The sequence below is a fragment of the Cheilinus undulatus genome, linkage group 15 (assembly GCF_018320785.1).
Source record: "Cheilinus undulatus linkage group 15, ASM1832078v1, whole genome shotgun sequence".
Lineage (NCBI taxonomy): Eukaryota > Metazoa > Chordata > Actinopteri > Labriformes > Labridae > Cheilinus > Cheilinus undulatus.
The window spans coordinates 33,980,950-34,005,493 of NC_054879.1; the positions used below are offsets into that span (position 1 = coordinate 33,980,950).

At 38.4% G+C, this 24,544-nt stretch overlaps 4 protein-coding genes across 8 annotated transcripts in view; 2 read left to right on the forward strand and 2 right to left on the reverse strand.

Moving 5' to 3' along the window:
• acod1 (aconitate decarboxylase 1) overlaps positions 1-1,375 on the forward strand; it is a 40,059-nt gene extending 38,684 nt beyond the window's left edge. For all 5 annotated transcript variants that reach the window (XM_041806853.1, XM_041806851.1, XM_041806855.1 and 2 more), the window contains one exon: positions 290-1,375. In XM_041806853.1, coding sequence (XP_041662787.1) covers positions 290-1,250 — 961 coding nt within the window. In that variant the 3' untranslated portion in view covers positions 1,251-1,375. The remainder of the gene's footprint in view (positions 1-289) is intronic.
• On the reverse strand, positions 1,374-5,932 carry zgc:162944 (uncharacterized protein LOC569993 homolog). The gene is made up of 4 exons (XM_041806857.1): positions 5,697-5,932; positions 4,363-4,534; positions 3,906-4,104; positions 1,374-1,855 (listed from the first exon to the last, which is right to left on the reverse strand). Exons 1-4 carry the CDS (start codon positions 5,889-5,891, stop codon positions 1,660-1,662), a joined length of 762 nt encoding a protein of 253 aa, XP_041662791.1. The 5' UTR covers positions 5,892-5,932; the 3' UTR covers positions 1,374-1,659.
• Positions 5,933-6,531: 599 nt separating this feature from the next.
• Positions 6,532-10,809, forward strand: cln5 (CLN5 intracellular trafficking protein). The gene is made up of 4 exons (XM_041806340.1): positions 6,532-6,721; positions 7,696-7,870; positions 9,191-9,416; positions 9,803-10,809. Exons 1-4 carry the CDS (start codon positions 6,618-6,620, stop codon positions 10,288-10,290), a joined length of 993 nt encoding a protein of 330 aa, XP_041662274.1. The 5' UTR covers positions 6,532-6,617; the 3' UTR covers positions 10,291-10,809.
• An 857-nt stretch (positions 10,810-11,666) lies between these two features.
• fbxl3a (F-box and leucine-rich repeat protein 3a) lies at positions 11,667-23,406 on the reverse strand. Its single transcript, XM_041806793.1, has 5 exons — positions 23,135-23,406; positions 19,263-19,647; positions 19,012-19,134; positions 16,783-16,954; positions 11,667-16,278 (listed from the first exon to the last, which is right to left on the reverse strand). Exons 2-5 carry the CDS (start codon positions 19,644-19,646, stop codon positions 15,638-15,640), a joined length of 1,320 nt encoding a protein of 439 aa, XP_041662727.1. The 5' UTR covers position 19,647; positions 23,135-23,406; the 3' UTR covers positions 11,667-15,637.
• Positions 23,407-24,544: the final 1,138 nt, after the last annotated feature.

Consider the following 24,544-nt stretch of genomic DNA (forward strand, 5'->3'; position numbering starts at 1 on the left):
AGCAAATCACAGTTATAGTATGAGGACAAGCCATTTAAGGCTTTCCAAACAAGCAATAAAATAAAGCCCGCAGAAGCCAGTGAAGGGGAGCAAGGACAGGTGTAATATGGTCTCTTCTCTTGTTTTGCTGTGAAGGCCTGGCAACTGCAGTTTGAATTAATTGCAGCCTTTGGATGTTATGCTTGCTGGTGCAAGAGTAAAGAGCATTACAGTAAAAGAGTCAGCAGGAAGTAGATGCATAAATGTTTTTTACTGGAGTAGATCCTAATTGTTATCATTCTTCTCTCAGATTCCATCCTCCCAGCGTTGTCGGTGTTATGGGCAGTGCTGCGGCCTCAGCGAAGCTCCTGGCTCTGTCCCCTGCTCAGTGTTCTCACGCTTTGGCCATCGCAGCTTCCTCTGCTGGGGCTCCTTTAGCCAACGCCGCCACACAAACCAAACCTCTCCACATAGGAAACGCTGCTCGGAGAGGCCTGGAGGCGGCTCAGCTGGCCCAGCTGGGACTGGAGGGGAACCCAGAGATCCTGGATAAGAACTGCGGGTTTGGGGTTTATTACAAAGACTACAGCCCATCAGCAATGCCACATCCTGCCTCTGCTGACTTTAAATGGATGCTTGAAAATCAGAACGTTGCCGTCAAGCGCATCCCGGCTCATCTGGGGATGCACTGGGTCGTGGATGCAGCTCTGGCAGCCCGTGCAAAGCTTGAAGACACTGAGGGGAACTTTGACCTCCACAGAATCAGCCACATCACTCTGAAAGTGCCTCCATCAAAGTACATCGACTGCCCCTTGCCTACAACAGAGCACCAAGCCAGGCACTCATTCCAATTTAACTGCGGCTCCGCTCTGCTGGATAACGAAGTGGCAGTGTCGTCTTACAGCGAAGCTAAGATCAACAGACCTGCCCTGAAGGAGCTCCTGTCTAAAGTCAAGGTGGAGACCCCTGAAGACAACCAACCCAGCTTTGATAAGATGTATTGTGAGGTTCAGATAGAAACAGATCAGGGGCAGAGGTATGAGGCCAGGTGTGATACCTTCTATGGCCACTGGAGGAAGCCACTGAGTGAGAAAGACCTGGTGGAGAAATTCAGTGTTAATGCTTCTTCAGTGTTGTGCACAGAGGGAGTGGAGGGAGTGATTGATGTGATTGGGAACATAGAGCGAGTAAGAGAAAGCTCAATTTTGAGTTCATATCTGAGAATGACCAGCAGTGAGCATCAGCAGTTTTGCAGGACCAGGAGCCTGTGATTTTACTGTACTTGTATGTGGTGTAACTTTTTCTTTCATGTATAAGCAAATTGCAATGTAAATATTTGACACTTATCTCTTTTTCCATGGTGCAAGAAATAAAATAAAGTCAACTCAAAAAGCGATGTTTTTTCATTTTATTGCAATTTTTGTTCAAGTTGCTCTTGATTTTCTGAACTTAATTATTTTATCTTGATCCAATGCAGCAGAATACAATCCACTTAGGCTGAATAAAACAGAATTTGTGAAGTGAAGTAGCACACATTACTACTACAAATATATTTAGAGAGTATCTGGAAGTGCTTTCAATCAGTATTTTAATGCATAATTCTATAAATATCTCAGCATAGCAGGAAGCTGCTATTAAATGTTCTAAAATAACAGCACCAGATGTTATTTCCTACTTCATTCAAGCCAGTTTCAGCACATCCTTCACCATTGCTCCAATTCCATCAAAGATCTCATGTATGGGAGCATTGCACATGAAAGCAGAGGTGGTGACCAGCTTGTTCTTCCCATCCACATGGCTCTCTGTGACACTCTTACTGACATGTTTGCAGCCCAGCTGGTTGATGGCCTCTGCTGTGCCAGCAGTGTCAGGGTACCTGAGAGAAATAAGAGCATTAGTGTTAGGCTGCTGTAAAAAGATTTTTTTAAAGCTCTTAAATGTCAAAGTTAAAACCAATTTCTACAAAGTAATGTCAATTAAATAAAATCTGGAAGGTAAAATAAGTGACTGCATACACATTCACCCCCTTCAAGTCAGTATTAAGTAGAGGCACCTTTGGCTGCAATCAAAGCACTGAGTCTGTGTAGATATGTCTCAATCAGGCTTGCAAAATCTGGACACTGCAATTTTAGTCCACTCGTCTTTGCAAAACTGCTCAAGCTCTTATCAGGATGCACAAGGATCTTGCATGAACAGCCCTTTTGAAGTCCAGCCAGAAATTCTCCATTATACTGAGGTCTGGTCTTAGACACAGCCACTTCAGAACATTGACCGCATCTTTAAACCATTTCTGTGTAGCTTTTGCTGTATGCTTCGGGTCACTGTCTTGCTGGAAAAAAAATCTTCAACGCCGTAATTCTCTTGCAGACTGAATACGCTTTACCTCCAGGATTTTCCTATATTTTGCTGCATTCATTTTACCTTCTACCTTTACAAGACTTTCAGGACTGGCAGCTTAGAAGCATCCCCACAGCATGAAGCTGCTACACTGTGCTTTACAGTGGGGATGGTGTGTTTGCAGAGTTCGGTATCTGCCAAACATAGTGTCTTGTTTGAAGACCAAAATGCACCATTTCAGTCTAATCAGACCAAAGACCTTTCTTCCTCCTGACCATGGAGTCTCACTTATGCCTTTTGGCAAATTCTAGTCAAGATTTAATCTGAGTTTTCTTCAACAGAAGCTCTTCTTTGCTGCTCTCCAATAAAGCTTTTCTGGTAAAGAACCAGCAACAGTTGGTGTATGCAGAGTTTCTGAGGACAGCCTGATCTAGACAGATTTACAAACATGCCATATTCCTTCCATTTCTTCTTGGATTTAACTGAACCCTGGGGGATGTCCAGTGCCTTGGAAACTTTTTGTATCAATCCCCTGACTTATACTTTTTGTTAACCTTTTCTCAGAGTTGTTTGGAGTGTTCTTTTGTCACTGCAATTTTTTTTTTTTTTCATATCTTTGTTTTTATCTTTTGTGGGTTTTATTTGCTGTTTTTAATCACTTAATTTTTTTTTCTTTTAAAACTTTTCTGTTGTGTTTTTTCCCTCTGTCATTGTATTTTAATGAGTGTGAAGCACTTTGAATTAACTTGTTTCTGAAATGTGCTATACAAATAAACTTGCCTTGCCTTCATGGTGTAATGGTAGCCAGGAATACTGATTAACCAGTGACTGGACCTTCCAGACACAGATGTCTTTGACCTACAGTCACTTGAGAATCATTCACTGTGCTCAGGTGATCCCCATTTCACTAACTGTGAGATTGTGAGCACCTGTGTTGAATTAGGTCAACGGTAAAGGGGGGTGAATATTTATGCCCACACTTATTTCATCTCACATATTTGTATTTAATTGTAATTACTTTTCAGAAATCTGTTTTCACTTCGACATTAAAGAGTTTTGGGGTTAAAAAAAAAAAAAGTCATCAAAAAAGCTAAATTATATTGACCATCAACTGATAATAAAGGGTAAAACATCCAGGGGGTGAATACTTTTATAGGGACTGTATTTACCATCACAATGGATTCGAAAAAAAAAAAAAAGTTCTTGAAGTGTAGGCTCTCAGCTCGAATTTAAGGGGTTCACAAAAATATGGCATTTACAATTTAGGAATTAAAGCCATTTTATTCAGATAACCTCTATTATCAGGGGCTTGGAAGTATTTGAATAAGTGACTGAGGAGCAGTTTTATTACCGGTTGTGGTCCAATATTTTTTGACCTGGTAGATTCATCCTCTGTTTTTTCTGCACAGTCATCAGTCCCACCTGAGTTTGACTCAAGTGACAACACTTGAAGTTCTCTATCATAATTCAGACCCCTCCTTCTGTCATAAGCTGCATTATTTAAGTATATATAGTTACTTTACTAAGCTTGTAAGCAGAAACAATGAATGAAATCACAGGTCTGTGGTATTCAATAGAATTAGACTCACTTGTCATCCTTCTCAATGCCAACAGTGACCTCACAGCCAGGAAACACTTTGGCAGCCAGAACAGGGGAGATGCAGCAGAGGCCGATAGGTTTACCTGCACCGTGGAACGCCTGCAGGGTGGCCTTAACCTCATCATTTACAGAGCAGTCCTTTCCCTGAACAGCCCAGGTGCAGAGGTTCTTTGCTGCACCAAAACCACCTAGGGCACAAATAAAAATGAGACTAATTTATAATATTATCCCATAGACAAAGGCATATTTGATCGAAAAGAAATACAGAAGCCAAGTGTTTAAAGGAGTAAATTGCTTTACTGTAATATTGACCAAAGAACAGCCACAAATTTTGGTCCAAAGGGTTATCCTTCTAAGTGGACCAAATATTGTGCTAAAAAAGGGCTATTGTGATATGAAGAATTAAACAGAAAGTGCTTACAGTAGAATGTGTTTTGTGACCAAACCTGGGAAAATAATGGCGTCATGGTCTGTGACACTGAGTTTAGACAGATCTTGGATGTTTCCACGAGCCAGTCTCGCACTCTCCACCAACACGTTTCTCTTCTCCTCAGCTGGTTCTCCTTTCAGGTGATTTATAACGTGCATCTGATCCATGTTGGGAGCAAACATGTTTACCTGCAGTGGAGAAAGAAGAGATCAAAACTTAACTGTTATGAAGTGAAGTGCTTGGCAACTAGTAATAATGCTGCATTATTATTAAGTTTTCTAGTTTCTAATTTAAAGCATAAGTTATTTTACATATAAATAAACATGTTGGAGTGCATGTACAAAATGGCTCACTGAATTTAAATGATCCCTAGTTAATGTGACAGCATTTTCTTTTTCCAGGAGTTCATGTTTGGTTGCCTGTGAGTAACCCAGTTAAGGGAAAATTTAAGCTAAGAGATTTTCTCGTGAAATTGCTTTGTTTTGCTTTTGTATTGCAATATGTATTGTCAAACTAGGGACACTGAACTCCCTGTTCACAAAAAAAAATGTTCGTTCTAAAAGTAAATGAGTAATTTCTGGTGAATCAAAAATATCATGACTGTAACTGCAGGAAAATAATTTGGTATGACTATACAGTGGCTTGCAAAAGTATTCATACCCCTTGAACTTCTCCATATTTCTTCACGTTACAACAACAAGCATTGATATATTTTATCGGGATCTTGCGTGATAGACGGACACAAAGTGGTGCATAATTGTGAAGTGGAAGTAAAATCCCCTCAAAATTTTTAACAAATGAAAATCTGAAAAAATTGTGGTGTTCTGAGGTTATTAACCATAATTATTTAATATGCTAAATCAAACAATCAATACAAGACTTGGAACACACATTTCTCAGTGCAATATGAAATGTAAATTCTGTTAGAATACTTTCATAGCTGACATAACTTTTTTGAGCCTACTTTGTTATTTAGACTCCAAAAATGAGCAAAAGTATGGTTGGGGTAAAAAGAAAAAGAAGAAACTTATAGTTGTAAATTTATGTTTCAAATGAGAGTTTGGAATAGCGTCATCACAAATGAGTCATGAATTTTGCAAGATGGTGCCCTTTTTGTTTTAGCTCTGCACGGACAGACTGGGTTCGCCCCTGGCCTGCAGCGCCAAACTTTGCAGTCACTCAGTAAGAACAACTATAAATGGAGGCTGTGCTTAATCAGTTTTACAGGCACGTTAAGAGCTCATAAAATGAGTTTTAGGGTGTAACGTTCAAAACACAAGTCTTTCTGCAACAAAACTACACAGTACACAGTATCAGATCAGCACTTATCAGACCAGAGCTTAAACTTACAGTCGCTCCTCCTCTGCTCAGGTGCACCAAAACAGCCGAGGCCTCGTGGATTTCACTGCCATCATAAACTCCACAGCCCGCCAACACCACGGCCACGCGCTTACCCATCTGTGTCGTGTAGAAACTTTTATTTACTGTCTGAACCGTCCTCAAAGTCAGCAAGTTTCGGCCACAGTGGTGCAGCAGGGTGAGCATGGCGGACTGTCAGTGGAGAGGACGCCCCCTTTCCCTCTATTTCTTCTTCTCTGCTCCAAACGGTGGGTTCAATTCAGGTTGCCCAGTACTCTAGCGCCCTCTAGTGAATAAACTGGGCAGAATCTGATCGTGTATGGTACTCCTCATCGGTATCAGTATCATTTCTCATACAAGATATTTCAAAAAGAATATTTAAAACAATATAAATGTGGTCTTAAGAATATTTCCTACCAGGGAAACTGATCTGAATTATTACAGTATATGTAACTGTATGCCTGATTTCCCATGTGATATCTCATCACCATCTCATTCAGCTTTATTGACTTCTGCAAAGTTTGGATCCAGATTTATTCATTAATACTTCTAAAATTAATTTTGTTCATCGTTTTCTTGCTAATTCTATTTTTAAATTTAAAAATGAATACATTTTTCTGCAATCATTTATCATTTAATTCGCCCGTTATTTCTGGTTAAAAATCCACTTTAAATTATAATCTTATTTTACCATTAATGAAAGAAAAACTTTTTTTCTATTTAATGAAACAACCACATTTTTACAGTTCGGTTAGTTACTTCTTCTCGCGCGCTTCCTCTTGTCATGTGATTTCGTAAACAAAACCATGTGATCCTGATGAGGAAGTGAGTGCAGAAGGGGAGGATCGCTCATGGAGAGATGGTCAACAACGTAACTCCTGCCAATTTTCTGTTGTTTGTTATCGTATCGACATGATTTATACAGAGGCTGTCATCTGCCTTACCCTGCTCCTGCTGCTTCATGTTGTCGCTGAGTTCAGGAGTAATGGACGGCAGAAATGGCCTGTACCTTACAGGTAAGAAAACAGTGGAGCCTCCTCTCTTCATATGTTGTCTAAAGTTGAGTCATGTGACAGCTAGAAAATAAAGTGTCAGCGCTGAGTGTGTGGGACATGAGCGTTTGGGAGTTTAAACTTTAACCCCCGATGAGTCTTATGACGCTAGAATACGAATATTGTTTACAATTTTGTCTAAAATTGTGCTTCAACCAACACAGTATGTTTAGCCTTTCCTCAGCTGCTTATTTGACATGTACAGTCCTGATAATTTACATGCGTGCACACTCAGCATATCATAAAAATTGACCATTTAACGCAGCTGAAACTAATTCACCAAATTATGAAGGTGTTTTGGGTTAAATGGTGACTGTGTTGACTGTTGACTTTCAACTGAATACATCTGAGATAGTTGTTGTTACAACAGGCAATTAAGGCGTGAAGTGTTCAAATGGATGGGTACTTTTAAACGTTTTACAACAGTACTTATCTAATGTGTTTTTTTTATTTAAAATATGCAAAATAAAGTTGAATTCGACGTGATATAAACGTTTCTGTAACTACGACAACTGCAGACGACTGTACGTCGCCTGTTAACATGGTAACTCATTAAACCGTAACACTGGTATGTTCACATGACTATGGAAGCTTTTAATTATGCAGCAACTTGCTGTTTTGAGTACCTTTTACTATTTTACCTATATAACAAACAATTTTTTGAAACTTCTACCTTGCCTGAGAATTCCAGCTATAAATATTATATTTCATAAAGATAATTTATGATAAGTAAATAATTAAATATTTTAGTTTATACAATCTATAACATTGTATAAATTGTAATAGTTATTAGATATTCTGCCTCTTATTACTTGTTCACCAGAGGCAGGTATGGCTCTGTATTTTCCTCGAATGTATACATTTGAAGACTTTATTTTAGATATCTCAGTAAGGTGTTTTAAAAATGGTACTATGTGAATTTCTCCTCCCATTATCAGGCGGTTTGATCATCGACCTGAAGCAGACTCTTACTGTGAGGCTCTCTACCCATTCTGTCCCACCGGGGATCCAGATGGACGGATTCCCTACATGAGGGACAGCGATACCATCTCAGTTTATCGACTGCAGACACCAGTATGGGAGTTCAAGTATGGAGATTTGCTGGGGAAATTGGTCAGTGGATGAATTCCCTTTGCAAAACAATGGAAAATATCACTGTTATTTTTATATTTTTATCTACATCTTCATAATGAAATCCAGTTTTTTTTATGACCTTTTTTCTTTATGCATCACAGATATTTTGTTATGATATGTTTTATTGACTAATTTGAAGAGATTTGATGTTGCAGTTTTTGATTTCTGTTGTTTTCCCTCACGGTTTCCAAATGAATTTACAACTGAATTACTACATAAAGATTGTATGGAAGCCCTAAGTGGACATATAACCCTACATTTTATTGTTCTCTTGGTGTGTTTCCTTTTTAACCAGAAAATTTCTCAAGATCTTGACTAATTTATCTTATTGTCTCAAGATCAGAGCTCTGGTTTGCATGAAACATTTACATCCAGCAGTTTTAATGTGCATTTTAAATTTACACATAAAAAATCAGACTAGACATGCTTCAAATTCCAGAGGAAATCAAATATCACTTAAGTTTCTTTTTTTGTGCTTTTCAGTGGAAACCCATTTAATGCATAGATGATGATATCTCTGGATCAAGGTTTTTTTTCTAGAACTCTTTCAAGAGTTCATAGATGTAGAAAAGGTTTTTTAACACTCAAATTCTGCAGATTTAATCCTAATCTGTTTTCTTTCTCTTCACTAGCCCTAAGATATGTATAATCGACCATAATGCATGCAGAAATGAGTTCTTTTCTTCTGCAGTGTATTTCAAGAGTAGTTCCACCTACTGCAGGATCCACTGTCCAGAACACTACTACTCTATACACTACATCCATGTTTTGATCAATTTGAATGAACACTAATGGGTTAGTTTCTCCAGATCTCAAAACCGCAATCAAAATACCCATTATCACAGGAAGCAGACTGAAATAAAAAGTAATGGTGCACGTTGTTTGCTGGATTGAAAAATGAACCCTCAATTGCTAGGTCGTAGCAGATCCTGATGGTTTAGAGACATGAGCACGGTTTTGGCACATTTAACTGCCACGTCTGCAACATCCCAGATTTGTAAATCCCAGATTTGTAACTTTACTCTAGCTTTTTTATCACTAAAATTTGATCTGACAGTCAAAAACACTCTCATCTTTTATACATATTTTTGTTGCCTTACACAGACTTTAAATAATATGAAATGGAGAAGATACTGCTGTGTTACTAAAGATGGTATTCTGGTTACACTGGAGACAGGTGCAGGGCTGTCTAAACAAAAATACACCAGGCTTCTTTAGTCATAGAAACACAGCTGTACACCATTTTTCTGTTTCCAAAATAAGAGAGACATGTTTACAATGGTTCCTTTTGCTTTTCAGCATATCATGCATGATGCCATTGGCTTCCGCAGTGCAGAAACAGGGACAAACTACACCATGGAGTGGTATGAGCTCTTCCAGCTGGGTAACTGCACCTTCCCTCACATCAGGCCGGAGGTTTATGCACCTTTCTGGTGCAACCAAGGAGCCGCCTGCTTCTACGAAGGCATTGATGACTCACACTGGTCACAAAATGGCACCTTGGAGAAAATAGCAGAAATCACAGGTATGATCTAAATGAGGGGTCTGATATCTTTGTTCAGCCCCAGAATAGAAATGCACCATGAGTGAATTTGTTACAGAATGTATTCTCTTTTATCTAACATCATTAAAAAGCAAGATGCAAAGTGAAGCAGTGGTAAGCATGGTTACCTCACAGCAAGAAGGCTCTGGGTCAAAAGTATCAAGTACTGATAATTTTACAGCCTTAGTTTCAGAAATCTGTGAAGAGCAAATTGCCCTAAGATCAAATACAATAACATGAGCAAGATAAACTTTATGACAGCGTATTTTACACAGTGACTCTCTCTAGAATCCATTACTGTGTTGTATTCAAACTTATTTAGAAAAGTATGCAAAGATTCTGCTATTAATTCTTCTCTTTCTTTCTAGGCAATCAGTTTAATGACATGGCCCAGTGGGTGCAGGATGATAACGAGACAGGGATCTTCTATGAGACCTGGTCAGTCCACTCTGATCCCGGTCCAAACGCCACTGTGTGGTTTGAATCCTATGACTGCTCTCAGTTTGTCCACCGTACGTACAGGAAACTGGCTGAACTGGGAGCCAAATTGTCCAGCAGATCACAAACGAACTACACAAAGATCTACCTGTACAGCGGAGAGCCCACCTACCTGGGCAACGACAGCACCATATTCGGACAGCCTGCTCTGAAGAATCTGGCGGTGGACATCCGTAAATTCTACCATCCATTCAGACCACATCAGTCGTTTACTGACTTAGCCATCAGCTTGTTGGAGGCTTATGAAAAGATTGTTTTGGAGAAGCACTTCTATCTGTACTACAACTTTGAGTACTGGCATCTGCCAATGAAGCCTCCTTACATGAAGATGACGTTCGAAGAGGTGCCTTTGCCGTAGTGTTCAACGCTAAAATGCTGCCTAGAGTAAAAGTAAAGTTTTGGGATGCACATATCTGACTTTCAAATCTGAAACCAGTACAAGCTCTTACTAAAACCAAAGTTTAACTGATAAGCTTAACTTCTTACTCTGTGGAAGAGACTGGGCTCATTATTTTTATGTTTAATTAATTCAAAACATCGGGTTAAACACTGCTTTACATACTGCATAAAATTAAAGGTACTAGCGGTGCAGTTACCTGGAGTAGCCTTGAAACTTTTTGTTTACTTGTCTGAAATACCTCTGTATAACACACAGCTTCTTCTTTATGGGAAATGGCCACTCACATAGACTTAATAAATGAATGAATAAAAAACATCATTTTGCTTTTTTACTTAGAATCTATTACTGTTAAACTATGAGCACTGGATCAGTGCATCCCTAATTTGTTTATACAGTTTGTTCTGCCTAATTGATTGTCTCAAAGCCAAAGATATTAACAGTGTAAATAAAATATTGAGAAAAGCAGGAGATGTTTGGAGTTTTTGCTTTGCAAGTAAGTTGTACATAAGGAATTAGTTGCATTTAAAGCTCATTCTTGCCCCCTGGAATAGCAGTTGAGAAATACTGTGCCACATAAGAATACGATTGTGTTTTAATGATTTTCCTAATCTAAAATACGCAAGTTTTTCATTGAGATTATTTTCAAAGTGAAGTAAAAGTGATTGATAAAGATTGCTGTGAAACTTAAGACAAAAGCCCACATGAAAATACTTTTATCATTATTTTTGGGCTGTTTTCCTTTATTTTAAATGGCTTAGCCTGTGAGCAGGCCCTCCTCAGATGTCGCTTATTTGTATCAACAAAGGTTTGTTGGATCAGTAGCTTTAGCACTAGCCTTCTGTCTAAAATTTGCCTCCTCCCTGAGATGAAAAAAATGCTAACAAGCTATCATTTGGGCCAAAGGCTCTCCAGAAAGATGCATCAATTTCTTCTTCATTTTAGCTATCCTGACTTGTTTGCACAGGTCATGGCTCAGATATAAAGTCTGGCATTTTTTGACATTACTAGTAGCCACGTGGCCCCCTCTCATGTTGCTAACATCACTAAAAGAGGCAATTAATGTTTTAAGAAAAAGGGGTAATTAATCGGCAGTTACTACAGAAATTTCTCTTCCTTCTTTTAAATGTCTGGATCTATGTTTTGGATCAGTAGCTTTAGCACTGATTTACCTCATTTTTGGGGTAGAAAAGTATGCTGGCATAATTTTGGGTTCAAATGCTGTGAAAATAGTATATCACATCAGGTCAGGCTTGCAGGTTAGAAGTCAGATGTGTTTGATCAGGTAGAATTTTTCCACTTTTTCTGAAAAATAATAAAAACACAGAATCAAAGAGTACATTCACAAATTTTTATTACCAGTATAAGATCACATGTCCAAACCAATAATTTCAATTTCAAGACAGGTGACCAGCAGTAAAGCAGAGAAGACAGAGCATTTACCATACAGGAGTAAAACTAAAGGACAGCATTATTAACACCAGTTTAATCCTAATAAAAGTTACCGAGGACTCTCTGAGGTTAAGATAGCTGTAGTTCTGTTTTCAAGAAGAGCCGATAAAGACAACAGAAAAAAAAAACAGAAGAGTATTGAGACACAACCTTCACTTCAGAGCTGCTGTCACGGCAATCATTGAATGCACCGCACGAGTTATGAGAAATAATCAGGAGATATGTTACTGTACCATTGAGATGCTAATGTACATGAGCACAGACAATCAGCACAGTTCAGTGCAAACAGACCATTTCTATCAATAGGCTATGTAAGCTGAATTCATTACTAGGATGTTTTTTACTTTGGATTAGTTTGTCGCTTTGAGTCGACAAAGTGTTAGGCAGTTTGAAATGAAGCTGAGAAAGAAGGAAATGAAGCCTGACACAGGAAAAAAAAACAGTGTTATCTATAGATCCTGTTTACATGCAGCGTTGTCCAAAGTTTCCACTACACTTTTCTTATTCAACTTTTAATAAAATACAATAACATTTGTTACCATGACACATCTTAAAGACAATTAGTGATTTTTAGATGACAGAAAGCATTACTGGAATTAAATGTGAAGTTGAAGGCATTCTGCATTACTTTGCTGACATTGCAGACTAATTATATGCCTTTTTCTGGTTTTAAGATTTATTTAGATCACCTTTATCAGATGTTTAAGAACTCTGTGTAAAAAACAAAAAGATTTAAGTTTAGTGTATTTACAAAAATAGATTGGATATTCTCAAATTTATAGGGATGCAATGCTTTGATTGGCTAGATACCATACAAGCCCTACCCAGTCAACACTGATGTGTAGGTGCCACTAACACAATGAACATATGGCATCAATTCCTGTTTTCCTGCTGCTACTGTGTTGCTCTGTGATATTTCTCAAGTCAGGAAAGTCACTACTTGCTTATTTATTTCCTTACATTTTTCAAAATCATTTTTTAATCATGCACTTTACCTCTGTCACATTAAGAACATTTTATTTGTAATAATTAATGCAGAAAATGACGCATAAAACAACATTAATCAACCCCATTAGTAAGACTGTATGATTACAAAAACTCTTTATGCACTTTATTATTAAATAAGATGCCCATTTTCCTTAAAAATATTTGATGATATTTAAATTTTGAGATCTTATTACCAGCCACTTAGAAATATAACAATGCTATCTGCTAAACACTAATAGCGGTCTCTTCTGGTTAATGGAGAGCACTGCAATGTATGTACTGGTATATATTTTGGTCAGAGTGATTAAAATGTCTATATTTATATCGGTATTTATTGTATTGCAAGGTATTATGACATCCCTATGAATTTACAAGAGAAAAAATAACTTCCCTTGCCAAAGAATCACATTGCTCCCCTTTGCAAGGTTTTTGTTGTGAATTCATGACTTCACTATCTCAGAGAATTTCCACTTTTCACTGCAATCTTACAACTAATTTGTTATATCAAGTATTTTTTCCTCAAAGAAGTTGCCCCACATGTGATGCTATAATTCTTTTTACTGATCTCTTGACTAGTTAAGGGTCCTTTGATGTCATTAAGATCATTAATAAGACTGAGCATCTGGTGACTGCTGAGAGAGAGCAGTACAAATGTAATCCTAAAGCCGATATGGTTGTAGTACTTCATAGTCTTCAGACGCCATTGCCTCTTTCAAAAGCATAAGGATGTATTAACTGGCATTCCTGGTTCAGTTACTAGGACGTAATTCCATCTGTCTGTTCTGTCTGTTATTTTTGGATTAACATCCCTAGTTCAAATGTGTTAAAATTGATTCAAGTTTGTAGTTCAGCTTTTGGACAACCTGCATGCAGCAAAATCATAAAGACAAAAGTGAAAGCATCTAAACTAAACTTGAGCCGGTCTGTTTGCATGTTATATTGATTGCTTCGTTTTTTTTACAACTGAAAAACACAAATTACAAAAGCAGAATCCATATCAATAAATTACACTGCTCATCTTCTCTAGTGACTACGGTATGAAAAAGATCCATCTAGTAAAGGAGAACTCGCACTCTGGTTTTTATAAAAGACACGAGTTGTTGGTTAAGGAAACTTTAAACCCCGACAGAGGGCAAAATAAAGAAATAAGTACATTTCTATTCATAATAATCAAACACACAGCGTTTTATATACAGATGCATTTGACTTCCTTCTTAAAGGAAAAAAAATGTTTGTTTCACTCATCTGACTTGCCAAATCTCTTTTGACTGAAATGGATGGATGATTTTTTTTTTTTTTTTTTCTGGACAGGAGTAGCAATATCTGTAAAGACGGAGTTTAGAATGACAGGATGAACACTGCGCCCTCTGCTGTACATACGATGTGGTGACACGATACAGAGTAAATGTAGACTAATAATAGTAGGGCAGAGATTCACAACAGGTTTAGAGCTTGAACAGGCAAATAGCAGAAGATACAAATGAAACCTATAAAGGAGATAGAATCTGATGCACCTGAGAGACATGTTTACTTTTGCATTCCCAGAGTGCATTGTAAGCTGCAGAGACTAGATTATTATAGAAATATAACAATGTTATCTGTATATGAAGGCTGGGGAAATCACCATGATCTACCTCCAAATTCAGACAATTCTGTGCACTATCTATATTTACATAGATTATCATATCATTTATTTATCTTTGTATCTTCAGAATACTGTCCTTGGGATCTGATTCAACAGAGTCCAGGTACAGTGTTAATAATCTTTATTACAATACAAGTCCAACGATGATAAATCGGAGCGTTTTAAAGATTGCTTTAAGTTGAATCATGGCAGAAGGCTTTTCTTTTTCCTGACTACAGTTTGGTTTTAATATAAGGTGCTTTGAAAATCTACGACTGTACAAAACCGAGAAAATTCTTAGTAGAGCCAATGTGAGTTGTGATGCAGGACAAAATGGAGAAAATAAAAATCCATGACATCAATCAACACTGTACACCTTCACATCACAAATATAGCGACTTATATACACATTTCTGTTTCTTCTAACCGACTTCCAACATTTATTTTTGAAACGATGTATGATTGAGCTTGCTTTAAGAGGAAAAGCAAGATGTCTTCAAACACCCTTCCACCATTCCTCTTTTTAAATTAGTTGAAGGTAGGCGGTGTAGGACCCAGCCACTCCTCTGCAACTTTAAACACCCCCACCCACTGCTTACTAACAAGGCCTGTCACATACTATGTACAAAAAAGCCATGTGGAAACCTCCAATGCCATTTTGTTAGAGTGCAGAGCTGCTATCTGGATTTTTGTAGGCCAAGTGGTAGTGTAACAACATGCAATTGTGCATCTAATCTTCCCAAATTTGTCCACAATGTTAAAAAAAAACACTAGATCATTCTCACACACATTCGCATACCTACACATATTCACACACACACATCTCTCATATTACAGATTATCATACCCAGGCTATAATGTCCATATAACTCAATTTGCAGTTATAAAACATTGCTTTTTAGTCGTAGTTTCCCCCTGAACTGCTCTGTGTGTGATTGTTTATTAGCTGAAGAAGCCACCGTGGCCAGTTCCGTCTCCAGATTAAGCAAAGCAGGATTCCACAGTCCATGCTCAAGCTGACAGGCAGAGATTTTTGTGGCGTTTGCATGACATGATAACATTGTGTAGCAGTCAGGCGCCAAATTACATCCTCACTCTGCACTCCACTCCAGGAGTTCAGAAAGTTTAAGCTCTCCCAGTTGGCACCAAACATTCTACAACAGCCAAACATTTAAAGGCTTTTCAATGCAAACACAAATCATCCACACCACAAACTTAACTCCCGTGTGCCTCTTTGGCTTTATTTTACCAGGTGGGCATCATGTCAGGGAACCAAACCCGGCCAAGATGCTTCGAAACCTCCCAGTGGATCTCATCCAGGCTGTATTTGTGATCAGGAATCAGCACCTCCTCCATAATTGACAGCTGGGAAAGCCTCCGGCCACACATCTTAACAAACTCCACAAACGCACTGCAGGAAACTTCACACTCGCCCAGGCCAATGGCCGACAGCTGGGTACAGTGCTTCGCGATGCGGATCAGCTCTTCGTCCAGAGGACGCAGACCATTGGCGCATACCACCAACTCTACAAGACGAGGGCAGTGGAGGCCAACACGGCCCAAGACCTCCTTACTGACAGAGCGGCCAAAATAGAGGTGAGTGACGGGGATCTCCTCGTTAAAGAAAGGGCCAAACTCGTCCTCATAGAGGAAGAAGTACATGACCAGATTGAATTTGGGTGAATGCCGCACCATGGCGTCCCAGCTGCTCTTTTTGATGGTGTGAAAATGCTGGCCAGGGTTCTCGCTCACCACGTCGATCCTCAAATGCTCCAGGTGGACGTGTTTCTCTGAGGAAAGGGCCAGAAGGAGCTCATCGCTCAGAAGGTGGTAGTTCAGAGCCAGCTCTCTCAGCCCATGACACTGGTCGGCCACACACAGGATCCCTGCAAAAACAAAGAGACTGTTATTGAACTTCAACATAAACCCCTGTTTTTAACTTGTACAACAAAGAAACAACTCCTGAAAACATGGCATTTAAAAAAAGAACAAAAAGCCTTCCTTGGCCACAAAAAATCCCTATACATGCCAGACAAGCTGTAGTTAAATTAGCAGACATTATCATAGTTGACTTCCAAAAGCGTTTCCAGGAAAGAATGCAAGATGGAGAACAGGATAACCTTGTAACAGCTCCTTTATAATGCATCATGCAGCCTCTGTGTGCAGCCAGACTAAATAATTACAGGCTCTAAGTAAGCCACTGGGTGGAAAACACTTAGAGTCTTGCAATTCAAAAAAAAAAGGAATCAAAGACATTGCAATGCAATTGCAACATAGGTGTGGCTTGAAAATATTTAGCTTTGGATATCATCCAACAAGCACAACTGCAGAAAAAAACAGCCAGACCTTCTGACCGGGCAGCTATTGTAAACATTAACAGGAGTCTGTACCTGCAGGGGAGACGTGGGGACAGCTGCTCATCTTCAACAATTTTAGGGTGTCGCTGTTGTTGGCCACCAGCACCTTCAGAGACGGATCATCCACTGGCGTGTCGTCGATCTTCAGAGAAGACAGCGATTTGGAGTTGACGAACACAACAGTCAGAGCTGAGATGAAATGAGACTGTGGAGAAAAACAGGGCAGAGTTTTTTTAATGACGTCAGTCCAACAGAAATTAAAATACAGATTAGCGGTACAGATCCTATTTATCACAAATGGCACAGAATAGCTACATCACTTTGTATATAATTAATTTAAACTAATGCACAGAGAACACTTTGAAATTAATGAATGTGGGGATTTAGAGCTGATTTTTGTGGCCAGGACAACTAAATCATCTGCTTTAGTTATTATGTTTATGGCTGTGTGGGAGTATCCAGTTGTCTCAGCTGCTCATGTTGGATTAGTGCAGGACAAAGCAGAAAAGCTAGATGAGATATAAAGGCCTCTTCTTGGAGAACAGGAGTATGAGACTTAGGTAATTTATTTAAAGTCAAAGTGTTGAGGCTTCAAATTAGAACTCTTTAGCCTGGCACACACCAAAAGATTTTAAAAATGTAAACCAATTTTGAGAGACCCCACACATTTTGCTCTTACAGTGTGTGGTGTGCAATGAGATGGCTAACACAGCACACCAAACAATAACAGATTCTGTTCAATGAAAACCAGAGTCTCCACTCTCAAAACTCGGGTTTAGAGTAAACAAGCCAAAAGTGTCTAGGTGTTTGCTACATGCTTTGGGGTAGAAATTTCGGTCCAGCTCCTGCCCATCATTTTGACTGCAGTATGTTTTACAGAACTCACTACAAATACAAATGTTTTTTTGCCACAAATCAACAAGTTAGTCCTCCATTTCTGACGTCCATCTAACTTTATGCTTCACGTTTCCTATCATGGCTATGGCTGTGGCTCTTGCTTTGCTAATCTAAACAGTTTAATTCATTAAAAGGAGAATAACACTTTTGTCAGGGAATACCTGTTAAACATGCTTTACAGCTTTACACATGTTTTGGCCGGCAACTTGCTAGCACAGAGGTTAGAGAGCTGGACTAGTGTCTCACAGCAGTACAAGGCTTATTCAGTCACAGTGAGTCATAATAGGTAACCCTGACAAGCATATTCACAAAAAAGAACAATTAAAATCTTACAAGGTTGGCTAGGAAATGCAGAGTGGAAAACAACACATCTTAGTCAAAGTGGCATCTAAAATTTAAGACTTCTAACAAGTAAAAATAGAAGTACATTTTAGACTTTACACCTGAAAAGACCAATTCAGGACCTTTAAAGATTTTTCAAGGAACTGCCAGAACCCTGTTGTAAATACAGAATATGTTTTCTATTCACAATCTCTGCTCTGAGCAGATCCAAGTGGAGATAACACTTAAAACACCACAGAAAAACTAGCTAACATAATCTTTAGAGCTATTCGATAAAGTGACCTTTGCTGACTTTGGCTGGAAGGGAGAATCATGCTGAAAATCAGCATGAATATCTTTTAGTGTGCGCAAGGTTTTAGAAAAAGTGAACTTTGTAAAAAGATCATTTTGCTACATCTCATGACCACTCAAACCCATAAAATGCAAAAAAAGAAGGTGCCTTTTTGAATAATAAAAAGAAAAGCGACAGTGACAGATAGTTACAGCCATGCAAAAGCTCTGCAGGATTCTGTTGTCCTTAAAAACAGTGTCCTAAAACTCGGGGTATTAAGAACCTGAGGACAAAAACATTGCACGTGTTTGTGCGTTTGTAAGTTTCAAGTTTCAATGAGGACAAGACTTTGCGTCATAAACTATCTCATACACTGCTGACAGACTTAAGAGCATAATTTTCAAGAGTTCATATGAAGGATAAGAGGCCAGGATGAGAGACAAAACTTTTACACTAAGAGACAAAACAAAACGGGCAAAAATAACATCCAATGCCTGGAGGCCTTGGGAGTAATTACATCCTTGTCCTTGGCCATGCATGAGTACAAACATAGCTGTTTTCAGTTTGATTCTCAGATAAAGAGACGAAAAAATAATACCTTCTTCAGAAACATTTCACCAGCTAAAATTTCAAAGCTCAGCTTGAAATACAAGGACTATTCCACAAGGGATCTTGTGATTTCACCCCCTCTAAATGGTTAACCAAACACCATTAAAACACAAACTTCCTCCTGTGTTTCATGATCACTTTACCTTGGGAACCTCCATGAAACTGGGCCTGGCCGTGGAAATGAGCCCCAAGGTCTTTAGTGAACAGTTCACCAACTGTGAGAGAATGTCACATGCTGCCTCTGCAGACTCTGTACTGCTGTCAACCTGCCAATAAAACACAGAACATCTCCTGAACAAAAAATACTTGATAATAATATTACCCAGAAATGTCAAAATTTCCCAGAATCTGGGCATGTTTCTGGACAAAGAAACAACAGTTTTTCCTGCCCTACCTTGAAGCTGACATACTGCAGGTGGTTGGAGTGCCTTTTTATTATCTGCTTGATGAGATCTGGATGTGTAGCTTTCAGGTAAGAGCTGGCTGGCTGGTTTAGCTCAAACTCAAAACACCTCCACAGCTCAGGCATGTGGAACGCCTGGTTCCAACCACGGCACACCTGGGAGGCGTAAGCCCGGTCCAGCAGTGGGAGGTACTGGAAGATGTGAAGCAGGAGCTCCTGAGGCAGCCTGGCCCAGTCGCTTTCTGTTGATTGACCGGCCATGACCAGAGCCTTGGACTCCTCGCTCAACTGCTTCCGCACTTTCTTGCGGGCTTCTGGTGGGCTCTTACTGGAGGAGCTGTTGCTGTCCTCTTCTCCTCCTTTCACCCTCTTCATCCTGGAATAAAGAGATGGCAAGTCTGCTTTAGTCCCGCACTTAACACTGACAACACCACAAGGAAACGTCCAATGGTTTTGCATGTCCATTCAGTTTAATCCCATCTGGAGTGTAAACAGCTGTTGTTTGTCACTTTGTTGTGGGTTACCAACGCAAACACAAATATTCTCTGTGCATTTATGCAACTAATTGGGATAATAATAAATGTTTAAATATTGCAGTCTTTTCAGATTATATACTTGATAACTTAATCTTTGAGGGGATTTAAATTGCTTGTTTCATCTAAATCTTTAAAAAAGATATGCCCGAGTCACAGATGGCCTTGTGGTTAGGTCATGCCTCATCTACAGAGTCTATAGTCCTCCAAGTGGGAAGCCAGGAATCAAGTCTAGCCTGCTGCTCCTGACCCACATGTTATTCCCACTCTCGCTCCCAGATTTCCACTGAGATTCTCTGCTACTTCTAAATAAAAGTAAAAGCCCCAACAATAGCATTTGTAGAAGATGAGCCTCTACATCAAAGAAATTTGAGAAAAAAAACCAAACTGATATTTGCCTCCAAATTGTCCACACCTTTTCCTAAACTTTCAACTTTGAATACATTTCATTTCTAGCAATGGTAATATGGTAATGTGTACTTTAGAAGTATAGAAACATTATTGATATATATTTTTTAGGATCACAATGTACCTCTTCTAACCAACTTAAAAGTAATGATGTGACACGTGACCTGACATGCCATGAACTGGGAACAATAACCCCAGCACATCACTGTCACATCCAAACACCTCAATACTTGACTCAAGCAGAATTAATGGACTTTTGAAATGGCTACATGGTCCAAAAATCAGCCAAGAAGGAAACCAACCCTGGTAGCATGGCTTATGATTACTGCACTCAGGCTTGGCAAACTGTTACTTAAAATTACAACAGACTCATTTATCTCCCTGAAATTACATCAATCAATGTAATCATACTGTTATTATACTACTGTTATTATAAATAACAAATCCATCTGGCGTGTCAGGTTAATGAATTGGAACTCCTGCAAATTTTGTGCACATCTGTTTTATGGCAGCATAAAAGCATCAATGCTGCTTTTTTTAGACCAAGTATGAGTGCTTTCATTTGGGTTCTCGTTACCTACAATGATGAACACTGAAAAATACATTTACAGTACTTCAAATTATTTTGTTTTTATTTTCATAGTTTCCAATCTACTCCACTTTAAATGATTAGAGGCTAACATTAAGATGCAATATGTCATCAAGTGCAGTGTCTGCAATGTTTTATGGGATTGATTATAAGCAAGCATGGTATCAGCCTCCGATACCCAAAACTGGTGCATCCCAAAGTGTCAGAGAGACAGCAGACATCATGTTAAAAATGTATAATATCAAACAGTTGGGCTCTATGTTGTGGGCATGATGTAAACAGCCAATATTTAGTGTTTTTCTCAGTTATCCTCATTCCTTAAATGTTCAAGAGTGTTTTAAGGACTAAAGTTTGTTTCTCTGTTCATCTTTAAATATAAAATATGTTTTAAAGACCGATAACTTTGATATGAACTAGATATTGATCTATCAATATCTAGTGGCTATTAGGAATTTCAGCAAAAATCTACTCTATGTACTTCACTGAACTCCCTACCTTTGTTTTAAGTCATAGTTTTTGATGTTTTGTATCATCATGCAGTTTATAAATATGTCAAATTCTGGATTTTTGGATACTTTAATACTTTTAGATACCACAATTGAAAAAAAAAAACAAAACATACAATTTGAAATATTCTAATTCAGCCTTTCCCAAACTTTAGTGTGCTGCTGCCCAATCTGAGACCTGAAAATCTTCTGGGGCCCACAGAAACCCATGTACAACCATAACATGAGGCTCAAATATTTACCTTTGACTTATCATATTTTGGTTTGATGAACAAGTGACTTTGTAGATGCCCGATTAAAACAAAGTAAATGGCAGTGGCTCATAAATTGTACTTTGAGACCCTATCAACACTTACCGGGTCATATTAATCAATCTAAAAGCCAAGCCTTTACATTTAAATTCCCAATTTTTTTCTCATATTCATCTAGGAAACATACTTCATGGCCCAGAAAACTCTTTTCAAGAAGCATTAAGGTCACAAAGGCACTGATAAATTCTTACATTTGAGAAGAACATGGCAAAGTATAATGTTTAAAGGAGTGTCACCAGTTAATCCAATGTTAGTTAAACTGTTACACTGGTTGTATACATTGGATAAAATAAAGGATAAAAGGAGACACAAGTCAAAACTTCTGGCTGTTATATTACTTCCGATACTTAAAATAATAACATGCGATCAATAATTTTACGATTATTCAAAACATGATTCAATTTCAGCATTAAGTATCTAGCCTCAAAAGCTGCCACAAGCGGGGGACAGGCTGCTGTGTAAATTGCGAAGAAGTATGTGCAGTATTTTGGTAACAAACTGCTACAGATATTTTCAATACAGAAAATGAGGTGGCATCGGCTTGCAAGTTTTGATAATTAAAAGCAGTAAATTCTATGATGTTAGGTGCTAGGACTTTTAATTGAATTGACATGGTTTGGAAACATGGATTAACCTTGTTTGAGTTTTTAAAAGTCCCATATTTAAGTTTACAGTCTGTGACAAGCCAACCTGGTGCATTTACTTTAAATGTACAAGAAATCAGACTTGATGTAGATGAAATAGCATTCTTACAATAGTCTAAGCTACCAAAGGTAAAATCGTCTAATCTGACAGGGTTTTTATAAGTTTGGGTACCTTTTGGCATATTGTGTATAATTTTTTACTTCAAAATCTGTAACATTAGATACTCTTTTTTTATTTCAATCTTCCACTGCTTCAAGTTTTATTATTGATCTTAAATTTGCTCTGAAATGTCTGTTGTAGGTGTATTACTGAATATTAAATAGAGTGGAATATATCCCATTGACACCACTTTAAATGGTTTAAATCAATTATTTAAACCTAAAATTTCCCTGATATCGATATCAGGCTGTCTGATATCGATTATTCTTGAACAGAAGAGTTGTTGCGTGGTATAATGGTAAGCTACATTAGCCAGAGGCCATGCTTAAGCAGGTACCCGACAACAGATTGGTAATGAACACAAAACATTCATTTCAGCTCTAAATATCTAACTCTGATCGTAATTTAGAGATACCAGAGCTACAAACAGATGGAATATGGAATAAAATCATATCAGCGATAATGTAAACATTGGTGAAGCTCTTGTTAAAAAGTTGAATTAACTTACGCAGCAGCAGCGTGAATACATGTAACCGTTAGCTTGTTAGCATGTTTTACGCTAGCTCTAAATAAACGTCTGATATCAAGATACACTCTTCACATTAACAGTCTAAACTTAATCTAGAGAGTGTCAATGAACTCATTTCATACATTCATATTTGTTCGTTTAGCTAACTACAACCCAACCAGCCAGCTTGACCACCCAGCCTACCTTGTTGTTTACACTCAGCTAGCTCACTAGCTGTTAGCAGGGAAATCCGACTACTGACTTGACACTTCAGCCCGGGCCCGCGGTGGAAAAACTCATCCGCGCCAGCCAAATAAAACGCATCGGAACACAATAACCAATCCTTCTGAGAGTGGAGAAGATGAGATAATCGATATTTTCAATGAAGAAACGGCCGGTGCCTGGCACCTCCGCTAGGCTGACCTAATTCCTTCGCGGGAGTTACAGCCCCCCCAAATCTGAAATGGCGAAGTGTTGTTGTGACAGCAGAGGTGCATCATGGGAAATAGCAATGCGAAATGGCTGTTGGTAAAGATCGTCTGTGTAAAAGCGATGCCTCACTTGATAACAAGAAATGTGCACACAAACCCTTCCTTCTGATGACTGGTGTTAAATTTTAGTATACTGCGGCCCAATTTGAACCCAGAAATTCTCCTGGGGCCCACCAAAACCTTTCATACAACCATACAATAAGACTGAAAGCATTTACATCCATATTTCTACTCAGTAAATGAAGAACTTCACTTTGAACACTTTGTTTTGCCTATTCAAATGACTCCAAACATCCTTTTTACTGCTGTTTTCCATACCATAATGATTTGGCGGTGCCCTCAGACACATTAATGGTAAAAGGAAGGATTTGCAGTGTCACAAAATGCAAGCCACCACCATTTTTATATTTTTGATCAGGTATCTGAAAAGTCACCAGAGTTTTCCTTTTTCCATCTCTCTAAACAGAGTTTGTGACCCTACAAACCTTTTCCAAGTAGCATTAATGTCTCCAAAAGCCCCAAAATCTCAGTAATTAATCTAACACCAGTTAAACCACAACACCGATTTATGTCTCAAACGGATGAGATGCAAGTTAAATCTTCTGGCTGAGCTTTTTTTCTTTTGGTTGTTTGTAACTTTAGTTCTGAGATTTTTAATAGGTTTCTTCCAGTCAGCCAGTCTAAGTGTGGACACTGTGTTTTTGTCTAATCCATTCCTGCTTGTCCAGGCAAAGTCAGACCTTTATGATAAAGTTAAGTGCATCAGCTGTTGTGAGGACTGTGGGATGTAGTGTGGAATCATTTTCTTGTCATTTGTAGGCAAACCAAACTACTGGCCAATTTTATATTATTGACAGAAAGCTTTGACCTCCTCATTGTGACTCTTTAATTTACTAATTGATGCTTTTTAAATGTAGTACAATACTCCATCCAGAATATACTCAAGTAAAACTACTGATTTGAAAACATATTTAAAAAAAGAAAAAGTACACCAAAAATCTATTTGATTGCAGGAATTTGAGTAAATGCAGTTTACTTCCCACTGCTGGTTGTGGATGAATAAATCAGTGTTTCTAATGAGATTATAATAAGACTATATTCTGAGTTTACAGTGTGTAAACCA